Source organism: Pholcus phalangioides, unplaced genomic scaffold, assembly GCF_987345545.1.
Source record: "Pholcus phalangioides strain wild (caught in Gottingen) unplaced genomic scaffold, Ppha-v1.0 ptg000003l_1, whole genome shotgun sequence".
NCBI lineage: Eukaryota > Metazoa > Arthropoda > Arachnida > Araneae > Pholcidae > Pholcus > Pholcus phalangioides.
This window is the reverse complement of record NW_028301596.1, coordinates 56111088-56134977: the sequence shown is the minus strand read 5'-3', so window position 1 is coordinate 56134977 and position 23890 is coordinate 56111088. Positions and strand designations below refer to the sequence as shown.

Sequence of the window (23890 nt, the reverse complement as noted above, 5' to 3'; positions counted from 1 at the left end):
GTAATTGGCATTTGCATACTCATGTGGAAAAATAATGAGATTATCGAGAAAAAGTCCGATTTAAAGCACAAATTTATGTCACATCATTCATTAAAAGCGTTCCTTTCAACTTTTATTCAAATTTAAATTTTCCACATATTTTATGAATACAGTATTTATTTATTAAAAGAAAAAATTTTCTAATAATATTCACATGATTAGCATGTTTTGTTTTTCTTTAGGGATTATGATTGATGATACTTTTTGTTTCTTATCTTAATTGGCTCACGATCAGTTGAGAGATGTATTACTCGTATTTAGTTTTTTGTCGGGGCCATTGAACATTGAAGTACTTAGCAGCATAATTAGCCAAGTATCTGATTAGAAAGTGCTTAGAAATTTTTAATAAAAGTGAAAAGTTATTGTGGCTAAAAAAAAATCATCTTTTCGCAATGGATAGGCAAGAAAAAATAGAAAATTCGAAAAAAAAAATGGCTAGAATACATTTATTCTGTATAACAAAAATTTGAGTTTTCAAATTCAAAGAAGTAACTGAAATTACTCGAATCAAACGTTTTGCTGTTCCTATCATCTACTGACAATCTGAAGTACATCATTAGACTTTACCTTAAATGATTCAAAGATCTTCAGTGACGTATTGAAGACCACAGTATTAGATATCTCTTGGTTGGTTTTTTATTGCCCTTTTCGCAAGCTAACAAGTTTTCCGAGTAGCTCTTAATTTGAGTAAGTAATGATAATAGCGTCATGCTGTAACAGCTGCTGCCATCTGCGAAGTATAAAAAAATACTAAAACATAAGATGTCTACTATAAAACTTCCGCGTGCGCGGTAGCCCAGGTCGATAAGATGCTCGCCTTAAAGTACCAAAGGACGTTTAGAGGTGTGGCGAGTTCGATACCTGGTTCGTCCTTGTCAGGAAACTTTCCTGACACAGGGGTACAATCGAAATGGCGACGTGACCGCAGAAAAAAAATTGCTACCGCAGGGAGGCCACCATCGAGGGGTTAGCGCACCAACCTCTTGATGAGTATAAAAAACAAGCCTGCCGTTCGGAATCGGCAATAAATTGTAGGTCCCAGTCTAATTAGCCCTCGTGTGTAGAAAATGACCGTGATGTGACAAAAATGATCAAAACGTCAGTATCCCCGTACGTTTATAAAATTGCAAACAATTGAGGGGAGTGTGATTAAAAACCTGAAGCAGAAATTTCAACTTTAATAAGCAATATCTTATCTGTTTATAGATAACATTAAAGTCAACGCAAACTGCCTATTTTATTCTTAATTTACCATTTTAGCTAATTAGAAAAATATATACTATTATTCATTAATGATGTATTGTTTCAATTAAAAATACGTTCTAATAGCACCCATTTATACGTTTTTATGGAAATGCCAAAAATTGCCAATCAACCAGTTGAAATTTCTACTTCATTCTCAGCCCTAGTGAAAAATAAGAAACGTTTCGGATTTCTTATGCAAATTTTATTTTTCCTTATTTCTTCTACATCACTGTCCATATGAGTGAGTAACAGATTACACGGTATCCAACAAAATGAAAGGTAGAATCCATCAGGCTTCCATGGAAAATCCGAACTTCTCGTAAATAGGCTTCATGCAGTCCTGAAAGGTAGAAAAATATTTTTAATCGATTATTTTATTATATTTTTACTGTAACTGTATACGTACTGTGTATACTTTTAATAACATTAAGAAACTCAAAATAGTTGAAGATTCGGAAATGACTAGTTTAAAAGAAAAAGTTGAAGAGGACCTATTTAAGATAAATATATGGCTAAATAAAAATAGGTTAAAACTGAATACTCGAAAAACAAAATACATTTGCTTTAAACTACAACTGATGAAACTGATATATACACACAAAGATACACAATCACTGCTTGTGCCAATTGAGCTTGCAATGCAATTGTCAAGAAATTGAACTACAACTATTTAGGAATTATTATACAGGATGTTCTTAAATGGAATCTGCAGTGTGAGAAACTAGTTTAAAAAATTAGGATCTAACGCAACACTCCTATATAAACTCAAATACACGTTTTACGATCTATAGACGATAGATGGCGTGATTTGTTCGATGGCTCTCAGAAATATCGAAATCGGTTGATACCGGTTTCGGTTTGGCGGAAATGCCTGCGATTGGCGAAGAGCTGGTGGGAACATTTTAGAAGGTCCCGCCCCTCCATGCAGTGGTTCCGCACCTCCGTACGGTGGCGCCGCCAACCTGGGAACTGTAAAGTAGAATTTTGTAGAATGTTTCTTTTCTCGAAGTTTCTCGACAGACCTATAAATAGTAGGAAGAATGAGAATAGGGGATGCCAGATTCCAGAGACTGGATGAAAAGTCAGTTGTGATTGAACTTTGCGAGAAAGTTGTTAGCTCTCTCTCTGACTAGCTTGTAAATACGTGCAAATTGCTGTTCTGTAAATAAATCTGTGTTTGTCCGTCGAATCGCTTCTTGTTTTGCAAAAATCTCGAAGTCTTGTGAAAAATTATCCGGAACACAAGATTAATAAAAGCTTTCTAAAGGATATCTTTTACGCATGGATTTATTCAATAATGGTATATGGAATTTTTGCCTGGGGTGGGGAATATGATACAAATATACAATGACTAAATAGCACTTACAATAAAATTAGATCACTAATAACAAGTACTAACTCTAACAACAATACAGCAGAATATTACACACTAAACATAAATCAAATCTATATATATACATAATTATAAAATTCGTAACAGTAAATAATATAAGGCTAACCACACGAAAAACAATAGAACATCTACTCGATATAGGAATATTTATCAAGTGCCACGAGTCAATAAAACATTACTACAATAAAACATTAAAAAGAGTTTCTGTTACATTTCCCCTAAAATACTAAATCTTTTTCATGCAATGAACCGTGCGAATATGAGCGCAAATTTCAATATTTACTCATTTGCAAAATATATAAACTATGAAGAGAAATCATGCAATAAATACAGATAATTTATAACAGAACAGTAACAAAATGCTTAACAAGTGATGGATAACAGTAACAGTATGCAATACCGATTACACAAATAAGATGGAAAGTGGAGGTACACATAACTTAATATTAAATTTGTGCTACTTTACATTAAAAGATAGAAGGTTATTTTAAAAATAACATAAAAATGAATGACGGTTGCGATGTGCCAACAGACAATAGATTATTTTTGTAGGCCTACTGGAAGGACACCTTATGCACTTGGGGTCACAGAGTGAATGTTCCTAACCTATGTATTTATATGTGTTTTTTGTTTCTGTTTTTGTCTTTTTGTACCATCATTTTCCGTTTTTTTATCAGATTGTACTTGTAGTATTATTGTCAAGTAATTAAATAAAAAGTACATTTATATAAAGTATACTCACGTTTATCTTCAACTGAATCTCTTCAGTCCACTGAAACAATGAAAATGCATATCAATAACTCATTCTCAGATATAGTTCGAAATTACGCGCTCGATTCTGCCAAACAAATGTGTTGTTAGAAATTTTTTTTGAAATATTTACACTCAAAAACTATGAGTAGTAAAAAAATATGTTTTTTTTTTTTTTACACTAATATTTACTAGGGACGAAGAGTCTTATTGCTCAGAGTTTATAAATGGACATTATTTCTCTTTATGGGACATAACCTGTATATAAAATGAAAATAATATTCACCTCTGATGGGTCTGTCTCTGCATCAACCTGAAAGAAGATAAAATAATTCATATAGGCAAACCGAATGTGTAAATTATTATAACACTTTCAGAACCTGGTGCCACACAAATTTGTGGATTGTTTCTTCTCACTATAGAATTTTCTTCTTTTCACCTCAGGCAGTTAAGTTTTAAGTCAGAAATATGGTGATTGTGAACTATGGGGGCTATCGCGTCAGAGGGCAGCACTTTCGGGGGTTTATAAGATGGCTTCCACGAGAAAGTGCCTCCGGGAAAACAGTGATTTATTATATAAAACTTAGCAATGAAATTCTCCAAAGAATTGCAGGTGAAGATGAATATACCCTGTATCACCTTGGCTGAAAATTTTTTTAATGAAGTGAACACTTTCTTCTCAAAAAATGAATGGAAATTTTGACGAAAAAAATAAAGATTTGTTGTCATTTATGTTTTAAATTTTTTGAGAACCAAAAATGCAAAAACATTTTGGAAATTAAAAAAAAAATGAATTCTCGAATCTGAAAAGAGAGAGAGAAAGAGACGGAGATATTCAAAAAATACAAATATTTTCACAGTTTTATTTTATGCTGCAAACCTCAGATACAAGCGAACGAACACAAATCATCCATTTAAGATAGAAACGATTTCAATGCAATCCGAAGAAATTCGGGGAATTATAATTATCCAATTGAATCGACACTCATTCACACACACGCACATTTATTTACTCAATTACTTCTGAACTATTTTATCATGTTGTTGAAAATGTTTTTCTGAACACAAGTGCTTATTTAGATACGGTTTTTCAGCTTATATCGCAAAACTCAATTAAGTCTAATGCAAATAAATGAGTATTTATAACGAAAACCTCTTAAGAAAATTTGATAATAATCAAGATAATTGAATTTCCTCTGCAATTTTCTCAACGCTTATAAGGTTCATCAAGTGCTGAACATACTTATGTATTAATTAATTAATATTTATTATAAGCTGATATGCTCTTCATAAACGTGAGATTTTTCTGGAGATTTTCTCATAGGAAAATAATCAATCAATTAATGAATGCAAAGGCGCGTGGAAATAATTATTTCGTGTATTTAATAAGTAATGTTTTCCATGCATGTTTGTGCTGTATACATGCTATGTTGAACAAGATTTCTGAGAGTGGTTTACCATTCATTTCGGGTATTTTTACGTAGTATAAAGTGGTGTTTCTGAACCTTTCTACACCCAAGGACCAGTGAAATCTCTGAGAACAATTAGACGGACCATTGATTAGCGTGATCACGTGTCCACTATTTTACGGAATCTTGGTCTTTCCGACATTCTTTATAAAATTTGTCCTGTTGAAAATCTAAAATCTTTACTTTATTACTATTTAATGAAACAAGTTTCATGACTGATAATATACTATGATTACTATTACTAATATGATTACTATTACTAATATGATTACTATTCAATACAAATACAACGCCACAACAGGCAAATTGCCCAACGAGGTGGCTGACTTAAGAACATCATGGATCCCTGAGCCATTTCTTGGAGGCCTACCTACTACTGCTACACCACACATGCACCCTGCCCACACCCCCCCCCCCGCGGAACCCCCAACGAATCGGTACATGCGGGAATGTGCGTGTACGTGTAATGAAACCTGACGTGAAGTTTTTTTTTGTTTCTCTGTAATTCTTGTTATGTGTAGTGCTGCCATCTGCCAACCAGTTTTTCTAACTATGAGTGAAGTGTTATGATTGAATGATTTATCGTTGTAGGACTGTTGCTCTCTGTGGCGAGACTTTTTAACGGGGAGATCGGCTCGCATTTGCGCCTTGAAGTTGGGAACCACAGAAAACCAACTTCAGCCGACCACCACTGTGGGGTTCGAACCCGGATCCTCGCATCGCGAGTCCGTCACTATAACCACGCGACCACCGCCGGTGGTCGAGTCCACATATGATTACTATTACTAATATGATTACTATGGTTGTAATTTATAAATTTTTACCTCGTATATTTGTCATTTTCGGCATCTGTCTCCGTCAACCACATTTCCATTCGCTGCGATTTCTGAAAGCCCCTCATTTCCCATCCATTGGTAATTTTTTTTTTCTATAATTTTAGCAACGGTTGGCGATTTCTCTGAATAATGGCAACGTTCTTGGCGAAAATTGGTGTGATTTGTCGTATATTTTGCTTTCAAATATATATCTAAATTTTTCCCTATTTTTCTTAATGAAATATGGTCACCTAACCATGTTATAAACGCGCGACTTGTTTTTTCTTTTTAAATCAACTTTTGTGTACTGCGATTTGTAGCAGCCCTATTTTTTCGCAATTCAACAACTTGGGAACATTTATGCAAAATCTAGTTTTTCCTCTACTGAAGAATCTGACCTAATCACTGTGATACTGCAAACTAACTATCTTTAACATTTCCCGATGATGAACTGCACCCCGCTGGACAGTTAAGTGATCTGTGAATATGGCACTAGTCCATGAAATGATCTGAAAACGTGCCGCGGGCCACTTAAGTGATATGGAGCCGAATTCGGCGTCATTTGTAACCAATAGGTAGTCTTTACAATCGTCGCAGTCTTTAAATCGCCACTTCATTGGTTTGAAAATGTGTCGCGGATCACTTAAGTTATCTCGGAATGTGCAGCTGGCCATGTAAATAAAGTGGAACTGCACCCTAGTTCACTTCAGTGGTCTGGAAACGTGCTGCGCCTGGCTTGAGTGATCTGGAACTGTGTAGTGCGTCACTTAAGTTGATCTGGAAAAGTACCACGGGTGACTTAAATTATCTGGGAGTGTGGCACGGTACACGATGAAGTGAAACTGTACACACACCACGAGCCATTCTTTAGTCCGAAAATGCGCCGCGGTCGGCTTGAGTTTGAGTGGTCTAGTGCCGTATGTCACTTAAGTGATCTAGAAATGTGAACAGACAGATTGAGTGATCTGTGTATACAGATCACTGGTCCCTCAATTAATCGAAAAACGTGCCGCGGGCCACTTAAGCGATGAGGAACTGCACCGCTGGACAGATAAGTGATCTGTGAATCTTGTCCCTCTAATAATCTGAAAACTTGCCGTGGGCCACTTAAGTAATATGGAACCGAATTTGGCTTCATTTGTAAACAATAAGTATTTACAATCGCCGGAGTTGGAAGAGTTTTATTTGGATAATCCCGTTTTTTAAAGTTATTACAATTTATCGAATAAAACTATTTTATTCTTATTATTTTCTGAATTTCCTCATATACGAGAAAATAACAATAATAATACCTTATTTCATCCTTTAGTGAGATAAATATAAGATTACTTTCGATCATGTTATCAGGCAATCGAGTATTTTTGTCGTATTCGGTGAATAATCTCAATGTATGTAATGCTAATAGTTTTAGGTATAATCGGATTATAGAAAGATCTCAATGCGCGAAAGAATTTCAATTGCTACTTCTCAAAAGCTGTATAATGATATCGAAGGATTTATATCAAGTTATTATAGAGACGAGAGTAGTGTTGAGATTATTTTTATTTTATTGTATCTCGACAGTACAACTCGGTGCCATTTTTCGGTTATAAGTTTAGTTAACATTTTGGCGTATTTTGTTTCAAGTCTGAACATTACATAAATTTCTAAAAATTTTCCAACAATTTCTGAACATTGCCCTGGTGTTCAAAATGAAGAGAATGGAATTCAATAGAATTCGCTTCTCCAAATTTCATGGAAAGAAACTGAACTTCATTGAGTATCGAAGTAGAAATTTAATACAGCTTTCACTATTGTGTTCTATCTCGTACTCTGAATCCATTGTTATTACATTTCTTGATATTTCTGCCTGGTATTAATCAGTTTGCGTTCTCTTCATCTTATTAATTCACTAACTGTCCCATATCCCTACACATCCATGAAGAAATGGGGGGTTTTACTTATGGTGTAGGGGGATTACTCCGTTATAGACGGTATAGGGGCCCCAAATTTGCAAATTACTCCACTTCTGGATGCAAATGGGAAAGTGAGAAAATCTCAAAAAATGTTTTATATTCGTTATTGTATATTAGGTTGATGATCCTTCTTTACATATAATACTGAGAAGAAAATATAAGGAGTGTATCAATTAATTAATTACCTGCTCGTGCAATTCGGGCTTATCGCAGAATTTGAGCATTCCTTCCTTGTAATCTTGCGTTTCTGTAACTCTTATAATTGTGGCTTTTGTCTGAAACGAATAATGTTTAGTATTCAACTACACATATCATTGTAATTGGCAATTATAAAAGGTTATTGTTTATACAGGGAGATTCTAAATTCATGGACAAACTTTAAGAGGTGACATAACACTCCTAAACGAGCATTGTTTATTATAGAATGGGCTGTCGAATCGCGATAGCAAAGTCGGTAGAGGATGTTTTTAAAAAGTACATAACAGCACTCAGTTAACAGTGTCCACCAGAAGTACAGAAAATATGATAATTTTCCATATAAAAATGGCAATAATTTTCTTTTGAAAAATAATCATGAAATAACATTCATTTTCCTAATTTTATACCATATCAAAACCACATTCGTTTTATCCAAAATGATATTTTTCTAAAAAAGAGGTACCACGAAGGCAGACGACTACCCGAATAGCCACACAATTGCCACGCAAAAAATATAACGGATTACGATGAGCATAGGCGGTGCTCGCGACTTGGAAACCTCCTGAGACAACAAGGCGCGTTATTAACACCATACGTATTCGGGCTGGTTCTCGAGCGGTCCGAGTCACGAGTTATGTGGACGGGATGGCGTGTGTTAGCGCCAGCGAAAACTGCCGCCAGAGAGCGTTGCTGATGGAGTACCGAGAGAGAGACTTATAGAAACCGAGAGAGAGACTTATAGAAACCGAGAGAGAGACTTAGAGAAAATAGAGATATAGCGAAGCGATAGGTCGGTCCAAGAGAGGCAGCATCAAAGAGAGAAAGTAATTAAGAATACTACATAGGGTTTTGAATACACTCATGTCCATAAATTAAGGAGAATTCAGAATCACACGGAAATCGAAATCTAAAGTAAAAATTTCACCTGTAGAATTATCACACACATCTGCAAGAATGATATGCAAATTTCAGGAAGCCACCAGATGAGGCCGATAGTGCGTCACAATGACGAGGGTGTAAGAGGGGGGGTATATAAGGAATGGTGGCAAAGAAGTAAAATTGTTGACAAGAGTTCTGTAAGGTGCTCAGTGCCATAAGCGAATAGTTATGACACAGAGGAAGCATGTGGATGATTTTTTACGTGGTAGAATTATCGGCCGCCTGGAATGTGGGCGTACTCAGATGGAAGTATCCGAGGAACTTGGAATTGCCCAAAGTGTCATCTCTAGGCTTTGGCAACGATTCCAAGATAACGGAAATGTCAGTAGACGTTTCAGTACAGGTCGCCCCCAAATTACAACGCCGAATGAAGACCGGTATTTGGCAGTAACTGCCAAAAGAAGCAGACGGAGCACAGCATCCGACCTGTCTCGTCAGCTATCTGCAGCCAGGGGTACCACAGTTTCAAGGCTAACCGTGTACAGACGTTTGGGAGATATTGGTCTATATGCTCGCAGGCCTGTTGTCAGATGTGTTCCGCTCACGGCAACTCACTGTCGGCAGCGATTAGCCTGGAGTAGAGAACATGCAATGTGGACATCGTCACAGTGGGCTTGTGTGATGTTTTCCGACGAGTCCAGGTTTAGCTTGCAGTCTGATTCACGTCGGACTTTCATATGGAGAACGCCAGGTACCCGTTACCACGAAGACAACATCATTGAACGACATCGTTACGGTGGTGCAGCATTGCTCGTTTGGGGTGGGATTATACTGGGTTCCAGAACAGATCTGCATGTTCAAACCGGAACCATGAAAGCCCAAATTTATCGGGACATCATTCTAGAACAACATGTTTATGGGTGCCATGGGCGCAGAATTTGTGTTTATGGATGACAACGCCCGTCCTCACCGAGCAAACATCGTAAACGAATGCCTTGAATCTGAGGATATAACCCGTATGCAATGGCCAGCATTCTCACCTGACTTGAATCCGATAGAGCATGTGTGGGACATGCTTGGCCGACGAGTTGCAGCCCGTCAACCCCCTCCTACATGTGTACCGGAACTTCGGAGAGCATTGCTTGCTGAGTGGAGTGATCTTCCCCAAGATCAGATCGATAATTTGATACTCAGCATGCCTAGGCGTTGTACGGACTGTATTTCATCGCATGGGAGACATACAATGTATTAACCATCATACCAACCATGTAATAGTACGTTTTTGTAAAGGAGATATTTTTTACAATTGCTCCAGGGAGCAAAAATCATAGTTTTTATTAGTGGTATCATAGTACATACACCATCGTTTTTGTTCTTTATCTTTTGTTTAATAAATGGGCTTCATGAATAAGTAACGTTTGTTTTGTTTCTGAACCTTTATTTGCCGGAGCTGGCATTATCCTTAATTTATGGACATGAGTGTATTTAGTAGTTTGAAGAAAAGAAAGTATATACGTATGTAGAATATACTAGTAAATATACACAAGTGTAAATAGTTCATCAAGTAAAGTTCAACTCTCGTACTGTGCTTTCTGAGGGAAAATATTTAGCGTGTACTTTTGTGTTTATGTGTGTGTGATGTGATTCGATGGTTCCTGAGGACCCACCAGTAAGTATTATCGGAGAGAGTGTCACACGCAATGATGTGAGATTACGGTAGCCTCGCAAGCTAGTGATGGAAAACGCAAAGGTAAAACGAGTGACGAGAAAAAGTCCTTATCACTGTCTGTGTGGACCGACCTTCAACAGGTCGGTTGTTAGGGGTTTTGTCTCCCCAGAGTCACTTTATGAACGTAAAGACATACTGTTTAATAAATAACTCGTGCAATGCTTCTGACGTAATATTACGTCTGAAGTTTTATAGAGGAAAAAACAATTCTTTCACTTGTTGCCAAGTGTGTGCGACGGTTTGAGATAAGAAAATAAGCCTAAGATTTTTTTGTGTGAATAGGATAAACACACGTTTTCAATCGAAATCCTCTTTATGCTTGAGAGTTAATTTCTCATTTTGTATTTCCCATTTGATACATGTTTCATTCCGCGTCACTGATTTATGCGTGGTTCTAGAATCCAAAGCCGGTCGTCCATTGGCAGCGACTTGAAGCGATAAACAAGTCGCGCGCAGTTGCCTGTATTCTCAAGACTGATCCCATTGCGTAGAAAGTACGAGAGCTTCGTCTATTAACAGTTATCTTCATCTAGTGATTTCCGGCTACAACAGCGGATGGGAAAAGTTCCGATTCCTGTGCGATCACACGGGTCATGCCATATCTGCGCAGGCTCAGAACGGTTGTTTACTTTACTTCGTGCACTTCGCTCCATTTTTTTCATCCTCTCCTCGTTCTCTCTCTATCTTCTTTCCCACGTGAACGTGGATGTTATAAATTTGATAATTGCCGGTCATGGATTGTGATGGCAAGTAGCAATCGATTGAATATAATTAGCCGTTTATCTACAACAAGAATGGCTTCTCCGAGTTTGTGTCAGATGTCTCATTGAGTGTGGATTTTAATAAATAAATTTATTTATTTATTAAAAATAATTATATTTATTGATTAAATTATAAATTTTCTCAGAAATGTTAGTTTTTTTTCAATATTTCCCCAAAATTATTTGACAACCACACTCGTCTGCATGGAGTACAGTAGCGTGTAGAAGTCGCTTTCAGTGGATGACTACTACTAAATCAGACATGCATCTCATCCATATTCCTCTGCGGAACCTCTAACGAATTGGTACATGTTGGAATGTGCGTGTACGTGTAGTGAAACCTGGCGTGAAATTTGTTTCATTGTAATGCTTTTTATGTGTAGTGGTGCCATCTGCCACCAGTTTTTCTAACTATGAGTGAAGTGTAATGATTGAATGAATTATCTTTGTAGGCCTGTTGCTCTCTGTGGCGAGACTTTTTAATGGGGAGATCGCATTTTCGCCTCGAAGTTGGGAACTTTCAGTGGATGACGTCAGTCACCCTTTGTCTCATCGGGCTCAATGTCCGCTGTTGCCGCTCGAGTATTTTGTTGCTTCAAATGGGCGACCGCGGCTCAATTATCATCAAAGAGAGTACAGCGAAGAGCTGTGACGTTGCGGTAGCCTTGCAGGCTGGTGAATGAAAACGCGAAGGTCAAACGAGTGACGATTAAAAGTCCTGATCACTTTTTGTGTGGACTGAGCTTCAGAAGGTGGTTTATTCGGTTTCGTCTCGCCAGAGTCATTACATGAACGCGAAGACATATTGTGTAGTGAATTAAACTACACAAAGCTGTCATATATTCTAATATTGTACCATTATATTTCTTCCGATAAGATAGGTTAAAACTTATTTCTTCATACTGTTGGTGAGTAGAAATAATAATTACCTCATCTGGCATCGAATCCATACAGACCAAGACGGTATTCTTGGTAACTTCGTCATCACCTGGAATAAGAGATAGAATCGGTAATTATCATCGACAAATACACGATCATATGTTCCAAACATATGCAAGCCTAATAGTGGGCATAGTTTATATGGAATTCATTATATGTGATACACAACAAAATAATATATTCTTCACATTTATGTGTCAGGATCTCTCTATAGTTAAAATACATATATTGGGTAAGGATGCAAAGTACAGCCACTATAATTTCTTAAACCGTGGAGAACATTAATAAATATATTCAAATAGCGGCATACATCACGGGTGTACAACCATAGGCCTGTTAAGAGGTTCCATCCGGCCCACGAAAGGTGTCCCGTTAGAAAAGTATCAATACAAATACCACGATAAAAGCATATGATAACCACATTTCCTTCATAATACAGGAAATCGGGATCAATGCGGGATATTACCAATTATCACAAAATAAACTGTGAAATGCATGTAACGTTGCCAATTACAGCCAAAAAAATAGTCCTACGCAAACCAGGTTGTTAATTACAACCAACCAAAATTCTCAAAGTCAAGCAAAGTTACAGCCAAAAATTACCTTAGGCAAGTAAAGTTGACGATTTCAGTCAAATGCATGTGAAGTTGCCAATCACAGCCAATAAATTATTATAGGCAAGTAAAGTTAAAAATTACAGCGAAAAATATTGTCAAAAGCATTTATTAGAAAGTCATTCGATTAATCTCAACACTTGATTTCAAAAACTGAAGTGAGCTTCGTTGAAAATTAGGTAAAAAACGAGGAATTTTATGAAAAAAAAGTCTGACGGCGAGAATGATATGTGAAATACGGGTCATATGGTCACCCATTATACTGTATATAGGTTTCTTGCCCCCGCGAGCCCCAGATACCGCATATCTGGCTCGCGGATTGAAAAGGATGTTCGCCCCTGGTATATAGATCATGAAATGGATCATTTACTTTGCTATTGTGCTGCATTTGCATTAAATCGTGCGTTCATTTTTTTTTCTCTTACCCAGAACGTCTGTCTAGAAAAATTTTGTCCTGTAACAAATTTAACTATTTTATTCCAGTATGGACATTTTTACTTACTCTCTGTAACATGGCGTGCTTTGTTTTGCTTATGCGTTGCGAAAGGAAGAGATCAAGAAACTGTTTTTCACACGGGTGAGAAGAGAGCGAAAGTTGGAATGTGGCTTCCGTCATGGAGGTTGTGTTTTTAAGAGTATGAAGTAAAATAGTCGTTTTCTTTAGGTTCCGTGTTGTTGTGCATTTTGATTATTGGGGGAATCTCTCCAATATTAAGTGTATATCAATTCGCCACCGCTCGGAAACGGAACGCCCCCACCCTCAACCTGTCGTCTTACAGTCCTGCGTTTAGTAAGTTGAGTGGAAAAAGGTTTAATGTTTCTAATATCCGCCAAGATATTGTTCATAGAAATATTTAATGTGTTACACCAGCAAGGCCTCCGCACGCTGCTCGTAACGTAACGCACAAGTAGTCCATCCTCACTCAGAATATTCAGAGCGAAAAAAAATTGAATCGGCTGCACATGCTAGTATCATCGTTGTGTGGGAGAGAAACGATCGGGCACAGAGTTGGCGATTTCTATGTCCCACATCCAATCACCATGCGGTATTTGTGAGCCGACCAGGAAGATTCTACGCCAACATAAGAAGAAACAAGATAGGATGCCGTGGTTAAAAATGTAGCAAACTTGCTAGGTAGTCTTATCAGACTACTCTCATGACGTCACAGATGAACTCGACAACCCGTGTGGAGGCCTGGTCATACAGAGGGGTTCTCAGAAAATGCGGGATCTATACAAGCTGTCCCAAATTGTTTGCACTGCGAATATCTCTGCACCATGGGCGGAGATATGGGGGGGGGGCATTGTTCCTCCCGCGTCAAAGGTGAAGTTGACTGATCTAATGTATATATGCACATATGAATTTACATTACCATCATCATCGTGCCCCCCCCCCAGACGAAGTCAATTCCGCCTATGCTCTGCAACCGTTGACATAAGAAATACACTTTGAATTACAAGAAGTTTTCAAATGTAGTGCGGTTACTTTTTTTCCCAAGAGGTTGTATGCATAAAAAATAGAAAAATTAACTTTTCATACAGATCCTGCGTGCTAAAACTTTAAGTTATTGAAATGTGAATGAGGTTCTGAGACGTCATTTACAAAAAAAAGTGCATAATTTCGAATGCAATATTAACGGAGATATTTGACTTTGAAGTTTTCAGCATTTGTCGCCAATGATTGAGGGTGTGGTTTACAAATGGCGAAACGTAAATTAAATTCAAAGTAGTGAAAATTTATTTTGTAATTGTCAAAATAATTGTCAAAAAATGCAATTTTTATTTATTGCGAACACACACACACACACACACAAGAAAATTAAATAGATGAGTTAGTTATATTTGTGCACAGTCTCTAAAAATGGCAACTTCTGAGCCAATGAAAACATGTTAACATGATGATAAGTCGCATATATTTTGATATCTCGATAAATATTTGCACTAAAAATATAATTTTTTTTTACAAATGACTTTTCAGAGTGTGATCTACATTTCAATAACTGGAAGTTTTAGCACACGGGAACTGTATAGAAAGTTAATTTCTCTATTTTTTTCATGTGTATGACCTCTGAAACAAATTGTGATATTTTGAGTAACTGCACGTCATTCGCAAACTTTTTGTAATGAAAGTATGTTTCTAAAGTGATCGCTGTGCAAACAATTCAGGACAGCCTGCGTATTCAACTTCATTCACTCCATAGCTGGTCCAATAAAGTAAAAAATCTTCCACCGAAATATATGTACACAAAGTGGAGAGAATCGTAAGATTCAAACGTGAATATTTCGATGAATATATATATTTCACTCAGGCAACATGGAGTCTTTTCTGTGGGGACTGATTGGATGCAGAAAAAGAAATGTTTCCAGATATGGCCATATCAGAAAAGTAAAATTTGTTTATTAATATTGCCTTGTGTAAAATGTATGGGATATCTAAGCCCTGATTATAGGAAGATATCTTTGAATTATGTGTTAAACTCAGAGATACTTTTTAGAAGTATTATCGCACAAATTTGTAACAAGTATGACATACTCTAAAACTGAGATTAGAAGGCCCACGAGGGTCATGGTTTGTTCTAGTGTAACGCTGATGTGCAGTAGATGTGCAAATATGTCAAGATAACAATGCCAACTAATACTAATACCTGAATACAGGCGTTTGCTAAAGATATGATCCAGCAAAAAAGTCACTAAAAACTTGTTAAAGCTCTACTCTCTCAGAATTTCGTCAAGGTTATATGACCATTTTTTTTACTGGTCTGAAACCCAAGCCCATAAATTTATACCAATAATCCTTTGAAGAATTATCATTCTCTTTGGGCAACGCCTGGTATTTTCGCACGTACAAAGAGAAACGTGATGAAAATCAGGGTTGTTTGGTTTAAAGCAAGTAGTTTTTTTTAAAAAAAAACAGTTTTTGGTTCTTTTTAAAAATCAAATCGAAGTAGGCCTATTTAAATATAATTTTTTTCCTTGAAAAATATCATATATTGGTTCATTATTAGCCGAAATTTTCCATTCTTACCACATTTTATATTCTTGGGGACATTCTGATGGTATACCTTTAAATGATATATAAGGTGGTATAAGGTGGTGGTACCAGCAGCTGCTGAAGAACCATTTTCACAATAACAAGATGACATGACACCTGGCCATCAGTTCACCTGACCTTAACCCTTGCAACTTCTGGCTGCGGGGGAATACCTCAAAATGCTATGAACAGTGGTCGGATTGCAAACTTTGGTGAATTGCAAGCACATCCACATCATGGTGATAGCATACACATTGTGCTTTCACCTCATAGCCAGAACACACGGTGGACAACATATTTAACATTTCTTCAAGTTCTAGTTATTTGTTCAATTATTTCATTTTTGTGATGTTTCCATGAATTATGAAATCGTGCGATTGTAATTAAGTTATTATTGTGCCCTGACTGGCTATCGTTTGCATTTTGCGAGCAAATTTCTCACGAGTTGGATGAGTACAGTGCAGTATAAAATTCCATTTTCCTTTAGGAATATTCATGTAAATTTTCAAGTCATTCTGACTACAGTTCTTTTCTTAGTGTTTTGAAATCAGAACTTTAGTAATAACTATCCTGTATACCGTAAATCGCTAATTAATCTGCACTATTTATGCTTCATTAAATGCATTATATTCACCTAATTTTTATAGCAGTTTTTGCAAAATACCTTCCTATATATACTGAAAGTGACTGGAGAAAAAAACCTTTATATATGTATATATATTATTATATGGTTAATAACATTAAGAATTTTCAAACACAAAGTAATTCATTGAGTTAAGCAAAAAAATAACTAAATTTCAAAAGACGATTTTTGTTAAAATGTAAGAAATATTTTTAGATTAATTAATATGGGAATAGATTTAATTACACTAATAACCATTTAATTTTAACTAATTATTACAAGTTTGAATTATTTTTTAGAAATTTTATTGTTTTTAATGTTAATGTTATATTTAAACCAAAAAACCGGGTTTTTTAAAGAAAAACCGGATTTTTTGACGAACTCTGATGAAAATAATGCCACCTAAAAAAAGTTAATGTTATTCTGTGAATCAATTTCAATACAAATAATCTTAATAAATTATTCTGATTTTTCTCCGCAAATGAGATTTAGATATAATTATCAAAATACAGTAAAACCTCGTTAAGTCGTCACCCTGATAAGTCGTCATTCCGGTGAAGTCGTCATTTTTCTTCAGACCCTTCTAACTCTCATAGACCACAATGTTATTAAACCCTCATTTACTCGTCGCTAATTTCGGTTAAGTCGTCACTATGAAAAAGTTTGAGGAAAGAGGAAAAGGCTATTTTTATGGCTCCCATTAAAAAAAGAGCTTGTTAACAGCATCGCCATATATGCTTAAAAGTTACCATAAAATTCTATATACCCAAACGGAACAGTTTAAGGGGAAGTTCATTTTTCAACTAAGGTTTTTGAAACGTTAGGGACTATTCCAGCTAGATCTCATTTCTGCCTGGGCTCCATTGGAGAAACTGGACAAGCCGCGAGACACCCAAGCTCTGTCGCAAGAAGCAACGTAAGCACTTCGCCTCCCGCCCAGGAAAGGGGGTAGGGCATCTCCGGCAAAACCAAAATTTATTGATATATCAAATATTACATATAGTGCAAGGACATCAAAAATTATGTAAATCGAAGAATCAAATTAATCAAGTCAAAGTGCAACGAGCACGGATAATAAATAATCATAGCAAGCATGGGGCTCTCCTAATTTAGGACTTGAAATTTAAACAAAATATTTTTGTTGAAAAAAATTAGACATTCTTTCCCAAGTGTTGAGGTCTTCTGTTTACTTTTCCCTGCCCAGGGCCCTTCCACCAAGTCAAAAGTATTCGAGATCACTTTGTAATTACATCATGAACTACTGATGAAGAATTCAAACACTAAAATTAAATTTGATGTATATGTAAAATTAATGTGCAATAGAGAGTTCTATTATGAAGAAAAGCTGCTTATTCAAACAGTTGCTCTGTTAGTCTGAATTAAAAATTGCTAGTATAAATCAAAGTGTACAGTACATTTCACCACAATAATTTAAGTAATAAGAGATAAAAAAGGTAAAAAAAATTGTTTTTATTTTTTCTTTCGCAATCTATAAATTTTATTAATATTGTTATTTTGATTCATACGTTAATAAATGTCATATTACTTTAAATTTATACGATTTTCATAACATTGCACATTAAAACTGGCGCAACTCCGCTTAAGCCGTCATAATTTTTCGATAACTTAAGGTGACGACTTATCGAGGTTTTATTGTATAATCATTATGTTCTTTAGCATTTTTTTAATTCAGATAATTTTCCCTGAAATATGGTTTTAATTAATTTTTTTCATATATTTCGCCAAATATGAAAATACTTTGTTCAAAAGTGTATTGTTTAATTATTATTTCTGATTTCTGTAACATCTTCTAAAACTTAATTAATATTTCAATAATCTCAATTGAGTTTTTCTACGTACTTACAATACCTATTATAATCTAAAATTTCTCAAACACAATATCCAAACTAAATATTTGCACAGAATTGATATCATAATTTATTTTCGACATCTACGCTTTCGTCAATATTAATCATCTCGGCATTTTATATCAGCTTAAATTCTGACTAATTAATTAATTAGTTGCAGTAGAATAGATGGAAAAATATTTATTCGGGAAATTATATTTGATGTTTTACAGTTAAGTAGGTTCTCATGTGTTTATTCACCTCGCTCAGGAGCACAAACTTAAAAGACCTCTAACAGAGTCTTTGAATTTTAGAATCGATTCCCTAATTTGCGATGACTCTAATTAATTAAGCAGACCAACCAAGCAAGTGATTAGTGTTTGATGATCAAACACCAGCTCGAATGATATGGCATATACGGGATTCCTCATGACCTATATGAGCGATAGACTCGATAAAACCGATGGGGAAGTCTTTGTAATCCTATTTCACGGTAATTAGATATACTCATTAGTAGTACCTACACGTAAAGAAATTTATCTTCAACTCCAAATGAGTTTCTGTATCAAATAAACCAGACTTTCTAAAGCCGATGGTTTTAAAATAAACTTTATATCAATGCGTAGGACGGCACTGAAGCACCACGGAATTAGGAATGCCAACATGGTAACTAGTTCTGGTCTTGTGGCCAAAATACGACGGTGAAATCGATATTGTGCACTAAGGGGTCGTTCAAGTATTACGTAAGCAAATTTTTTGCCATTTTTGACCCCCCCCCCCCCCCTTGTCAGCAAAATTTCGTCATCAGCTCTGCCCCTCTGAATCCGAACCCATATTTTCATAAAGGGTGGTTGATGACGTGAGCATTATCCAAACCCCCCCCCTCGTCATCAAAAGTCAGCAAACCGGAAACCCCCTCCCCCCCCCCCATCGACGATGACGTAATACTTGAATGACCTCTAAGTAATGGTACTCTCGTGAGTATTCAGATTTCTTTCTTAGTCTGGGCGTATTTAGTCTCTGTAACCTTTGAAAAAATTGGATAAATTTCGGCACGAAATAGTGTTTTATGAACTAAAGGATTTCTCCCTGTTTTGTTTACAGGGAAACTGGCAATCCACCAAGTTGCAGGAAGCCCGCAGATCTTTCATATGATGCATAAACATGCATGTGTAGTCTTTAAAGACTACAGAAGTCTCCAGTTCAGCCATCAACAAACTATTGTATTAATTAGGGCTAGACGAATCTCCGAAAAAAATACATGTCCGGTCATCTATGACACGAAAAATCGATTATATTGATAATTAGTATTTCATATGTCCGAAAAATATCATCACTAAATCTACTTCCTCGAAAAAATTTGAAAAAACGAATTGATTCATTTGCATAAAAAAATACCGAAAATTGTGCAGTATATATATTTTTTCAATCGAAATTTTGAAAGAAAAATGTGTGATTCGAAACGAATGTGGTCACCATTCAAAAGTCTAAAATCAGTTAAACCACTAATTATAATTTTATTATTGAAGTTGGAAAAAAATGCATGAAATTACAATTCAGCTCGCTCATATAAGAATTGTCAATCTACGGTACGGGACTAGACTTGAGCTGGCACAAGACATAGGGTGGCCAGATAATGTGACTGAGGAGCCGGGAGATAACGCAACTTCGCTGAAAACACCAGGATATTAGGGAAAAAATTGAAAGGGCATTATAGTGCTGAATTGTAAGGCAATAGATAGAAATAACCGATTGGAACTGAAAACCTATTTCGTACGGTTTAGTTCATTGTTCTTAGGCTGACCATATTTGCACGAGAAAAATACGTATTGGGTTTCGAAATACGGGAAATTGCCAATCATCGCAAAAAATGATACCAAAAGTGAGCAAGCTTGCTAACTCATGCCAAAATCGCAGAAAAGTCGCCAATCCATGTTAATGAAGTGGCACTATAAATTGCGATGAATTAAAAAAAGTTACAAACCTGAAATACATATTCTTATTTGTAGTCGTAATTATTGTAATGCGATTTCTCTCTGAGGTGGGAAGGTAATTTTAGTCATTGATTTGAAGAAGAAAAGTCAAGTTTGATTAGTTGAAAATACGGGAAAAACCGGGACATTTTTGCCAAAAAAGACGGGACAGCCAGATAAACAGAAAAACCAGGACTGTCTCGGGAAATACGGGACGTATGGTCATCCTATTTGTTCTTTGACCTTTTCCTCACTGTAGACCGTTGAAATCAAGTGGACATTTTCGCGTACCGGCTTAAATGGAAGAAATAATTTGCGAACCGTGAAAAAAAGTATGCGGAGAAAAAAATCTATATTAATCTCTTGATTTATTATATTTATACTTTGCTAAAATAAATACGAGAAATCACGCAAAACTAGGACTGCTGCTGTCACCTATTGCACGAAAACAAAACTATCTCTTATTATTCGTAAAAATAGTATAATTCTTAATTTTGAACCGATGTGCAGAACGCAAATGAACACCATGGGAGGTGATATTAGATATTTTTGATTTTAGCTGCAAAGATTTCACAAAATAATCATTCAGCAACGTTACAAAACACCTTCAGTTTGGCTGCAAATGCCTTCCGTGTGATTAGTGTCTTTTTGTGTGTGTGACATCAATTTAATGCTACAATTTTTTACGCCAGTTATAGCCCTGAATAAAGGGAGGAAGTAATATTTCCATAACACCAAGATAATAAATTTATGATTACCATCTATAGTGGCAGAAATTCGTCAAAGATTAGTGGTTCTCAACCTTGAGCTCTATGTCACCCCCGTCCCTCTTGTGGTCGTAAGGGATCATGGATGGACATAAAATTGGGGGCACAAAGAACTTATTTCAGGCATGAACAAATAGATCCACTAAATGAAACAGGGGGGTACATTTTAATATATACAGGAGAATCCATCATTACTGCCGATAAAACCAGGGAAATCTTAACGCTGGTCCCTCCCAGAGACATGTCGTAGTGACCTCACGTTCACACGGGCCTATGCCAGAGGTCTTCAAACTTTTTTTTATCACGAGCACTGCCTGTACTCATCATCAAAAAAAGGGTGCTCCTATGGCAAGTTTGACATACGAATGTATGCAATTTGCACACAGTATTTTATTGGAACGTTGATCATGTGCTCGCGAGCACGAAATCGGACATGAGCGTTGAGCATTCTGGGTGCTTCAGGGAGCACCGTGGTAATCGCGAGCAACGGGATGAAGATGCCTGGCCTACGTGATGATTCCGGTACTATTATTTTCAAGTGTAAGTACATGAATACGTATGTGTGCATGCTACTTCCAGCCAGTGTTCGCCAATACGCATCAAAATTCAGGGTTACTCCTCCAAATTTCTTTGAGGAGTGAAAATACTCTTTGAAATTTCAGTTTTTTTTTGTTTTTTTTTATGTAGAGTTATTTCTCACTAATAAAGAAAAATATTCCTCTTTTCACAAAAATATCCCTTAAAATTTTGGACCGGAGTGAAATTACTCTTCAAGATTATACTTTTCGGCTAACACCGCTGTATCGCTTTACACGCAATAAGCCGAACGTGTTATCTCGTAACTAACCGACAATAATCTGTATTCGTGGACGGTGTACGCTTTCCCATCCAAAGGTTCCACGCCTTTCTGAATAATTATGGTGACTTTTTGTAACGAATATATATATATAGGAACGTTATTGCTTTCTTATAGATTGCTTTGTTCAATTTTGCCACATCTCATTAGTGCAAATAATCCCTCGAACGGATTTAGTATCACCAGCCGTCTTTATAATAATTTATTTATTTATTTATTCACGTCTCAAAAGGCAAGGATTGCCCAATTACAGAGATGGACAAGAGAAGAGAAATACAAACACACAAATACAACAAACTACAAGAAAACAAAAAAAAAAAAAAGCAAAAGCGAGTGGAACAATATTAGAAATACTACGAAAAGCATAATAACATGAATATTCAATACTCACATATAACTTTTAAGAAATTCCCTTATAGTTGAATTGAACATATCGGGTTTCACATCGCACTGATTATATATATTGCACATCTCAAAAATAGGGGACCGTCGTAAAATATTTGTTCGGGGTTTAGGGGGACGAAAAATTCGCCGAACAGGCCTATTTCCAATTGGCACAGAAAAATCAACAAGTTGAAGAAGGTAGCAGTCATCAATTATATTATTGACAATTTTATACAAAAGCGAAGGGAACTTCTTCTTCTTCGGCATTCCAATGATTGGAAATGGGAAAAACGCCGCAGTTCAGTTGTACTTACATCATTGATGTAGACGTGAAATTGCCTGTAAAACATGTAACGTAGAAATCTGTTCTGGACTCTTTCTAGAATCAGTGAGTCTAGATTGTTGTGAGGACTCCATATAATAGTGCAGTACTCTAGTTTCGGGAGCACATAAGTCCTGAAAAGTGTCGCGATTTTTAAAAAAGCAGTTTTAAGCATTTATTATTGAGATCATATATGTGATCGGTAAATGCAAGCTTGGAGTCAAAGAAAACACCAAGGTCTTTGATTACGGAAACACGACTGATCGAGACAGCATCAATGGTGTAGTCGAATTCGGTCGATGACAATTTTCTTGTATAGCTGATGACGTGACATTTACAAACATTGAGCTGGAAGAAATTAGCCCCACACCAATCATGGAGAGACTGTAGGTCTCTTTGTAGAGCCATGCAATCTTCCAGACTCCCAACTTCGCGATAAATTTTCACGTCATCAGCATACGTCAGACACTTTGATGCACTGAAGCACCGAGGAAGGTCATTCACGAATATTAAGAACAGCAATGGTCCAAGATTCGAACCCTGGGGAACACCTGATCCATTGACATACTTTGTTGAAATTGCATTATGAAATACAACTTGGGATGTTTTCAAATTTAAGTAGCTGGTGAACCACATGATAGAATTCTCGGACACATTGAAAGAACGGAGTTTGTAAAGTAGTGTCTGGTGATTTATTTTGTCGAAAGCCTTAGTGAAATCCGTGTAAATTACATCTGTCTACTTGTTGGCGTCGATTGACTCAGCAAGATCGTGAGTGAGATGAACAAGATTTGTTTTAGTAGAGCGATTCGGCAAAAACCCATGTATAATATCTATTATACAAAACGTGATGGAAATAATAAAGCAATTATATAAATTTTTCATAATATTACCGAATAAATGAAAACGAAAACCGAATAATTCTCATTCTCACCGCAAAGACTCTGCGTGAAGATATTCTTAAGTTTCTCCTCTGCTTCAGCCTGATCAAGGCACCATGAAAAACCTGCAAGAGACGCAAACAGCGACAGGAACAGCACCAAAGGACTCATGATGGGACACGATTCAGGTGACAATAAATTCCCGAATATGCATGTCCTACGTGTGTAGACTGTGGTATTTATATATATTTTTGCAGATTTTTTAAACGAGGAAAGAGTGAAAAGAATCGTTTTTCCAACTACACGTCAAATAGACTTTCGACCATTATCGAATGAATCCCTTTTCGTGAGTCATGAACTAATAATTATCTTCCATTTTCACAGTTCTTTGTTTGATAACAAAAGAGTTAACAATAATTTT

The 23890-nt window shown here is 36.2% G+C and overlaps 1 protein-coding gene across 1 annotated transcript; it reads right to left on the bottom strand.

The window, feature by feature from the left end:
• Positions 1–1471: 1471 nt before the first annotated feature.
• Positions 1472–23680, bottom strand: LOC149088925 (uncharacterized). Its single transcript, XM_089253198.1, has 6 exons — positions 23523–23680; positions 12163–12221; positions 7852–7941; positions 3714–3740; positions 3420–3449; positions 1472–1624 (listed from the first exon to the last, which is right to left on the bottom strand). Exons 1-6 carry the CDS (start codon positions 23638–23640, stop codon positions 1574–1576), a joined length of 375 nt encoding a protein of 124 aa, XP_089109324.1. The 5' UTR covers positions 23641–23680; the 3' UTR covers positions 1472–1573.
• Between the last annotated feature and the right edge of the window lie 210 nt (positions 23681–23890).

Excerpts from the sequence above, each read along its gene's own strand:
- LOC149088925 (XM_089253198.1), bottom strand. The coding sequence starts at position 23,640 with ATGAGTCCTTTGGTGCTGTTCCTGTCGCTGTTTGCGTCTCTTGCAGGT. Across the intron at positions 7,942-12,162 it reads TGGATTCGATGCCAGATGAG|ACAAAAGCCACAATTATAAG; the intron begins GTAATTATTATT and ends TATTCGTTTCAG. Across the intron at positions 3,741-7,851 it reads AGCCCGAATTGCACGAGCAG|GTTGATGCAGAGACAGACCC; the intron begins GTAATTAATTAA and ends ATCTTCTTTCAG.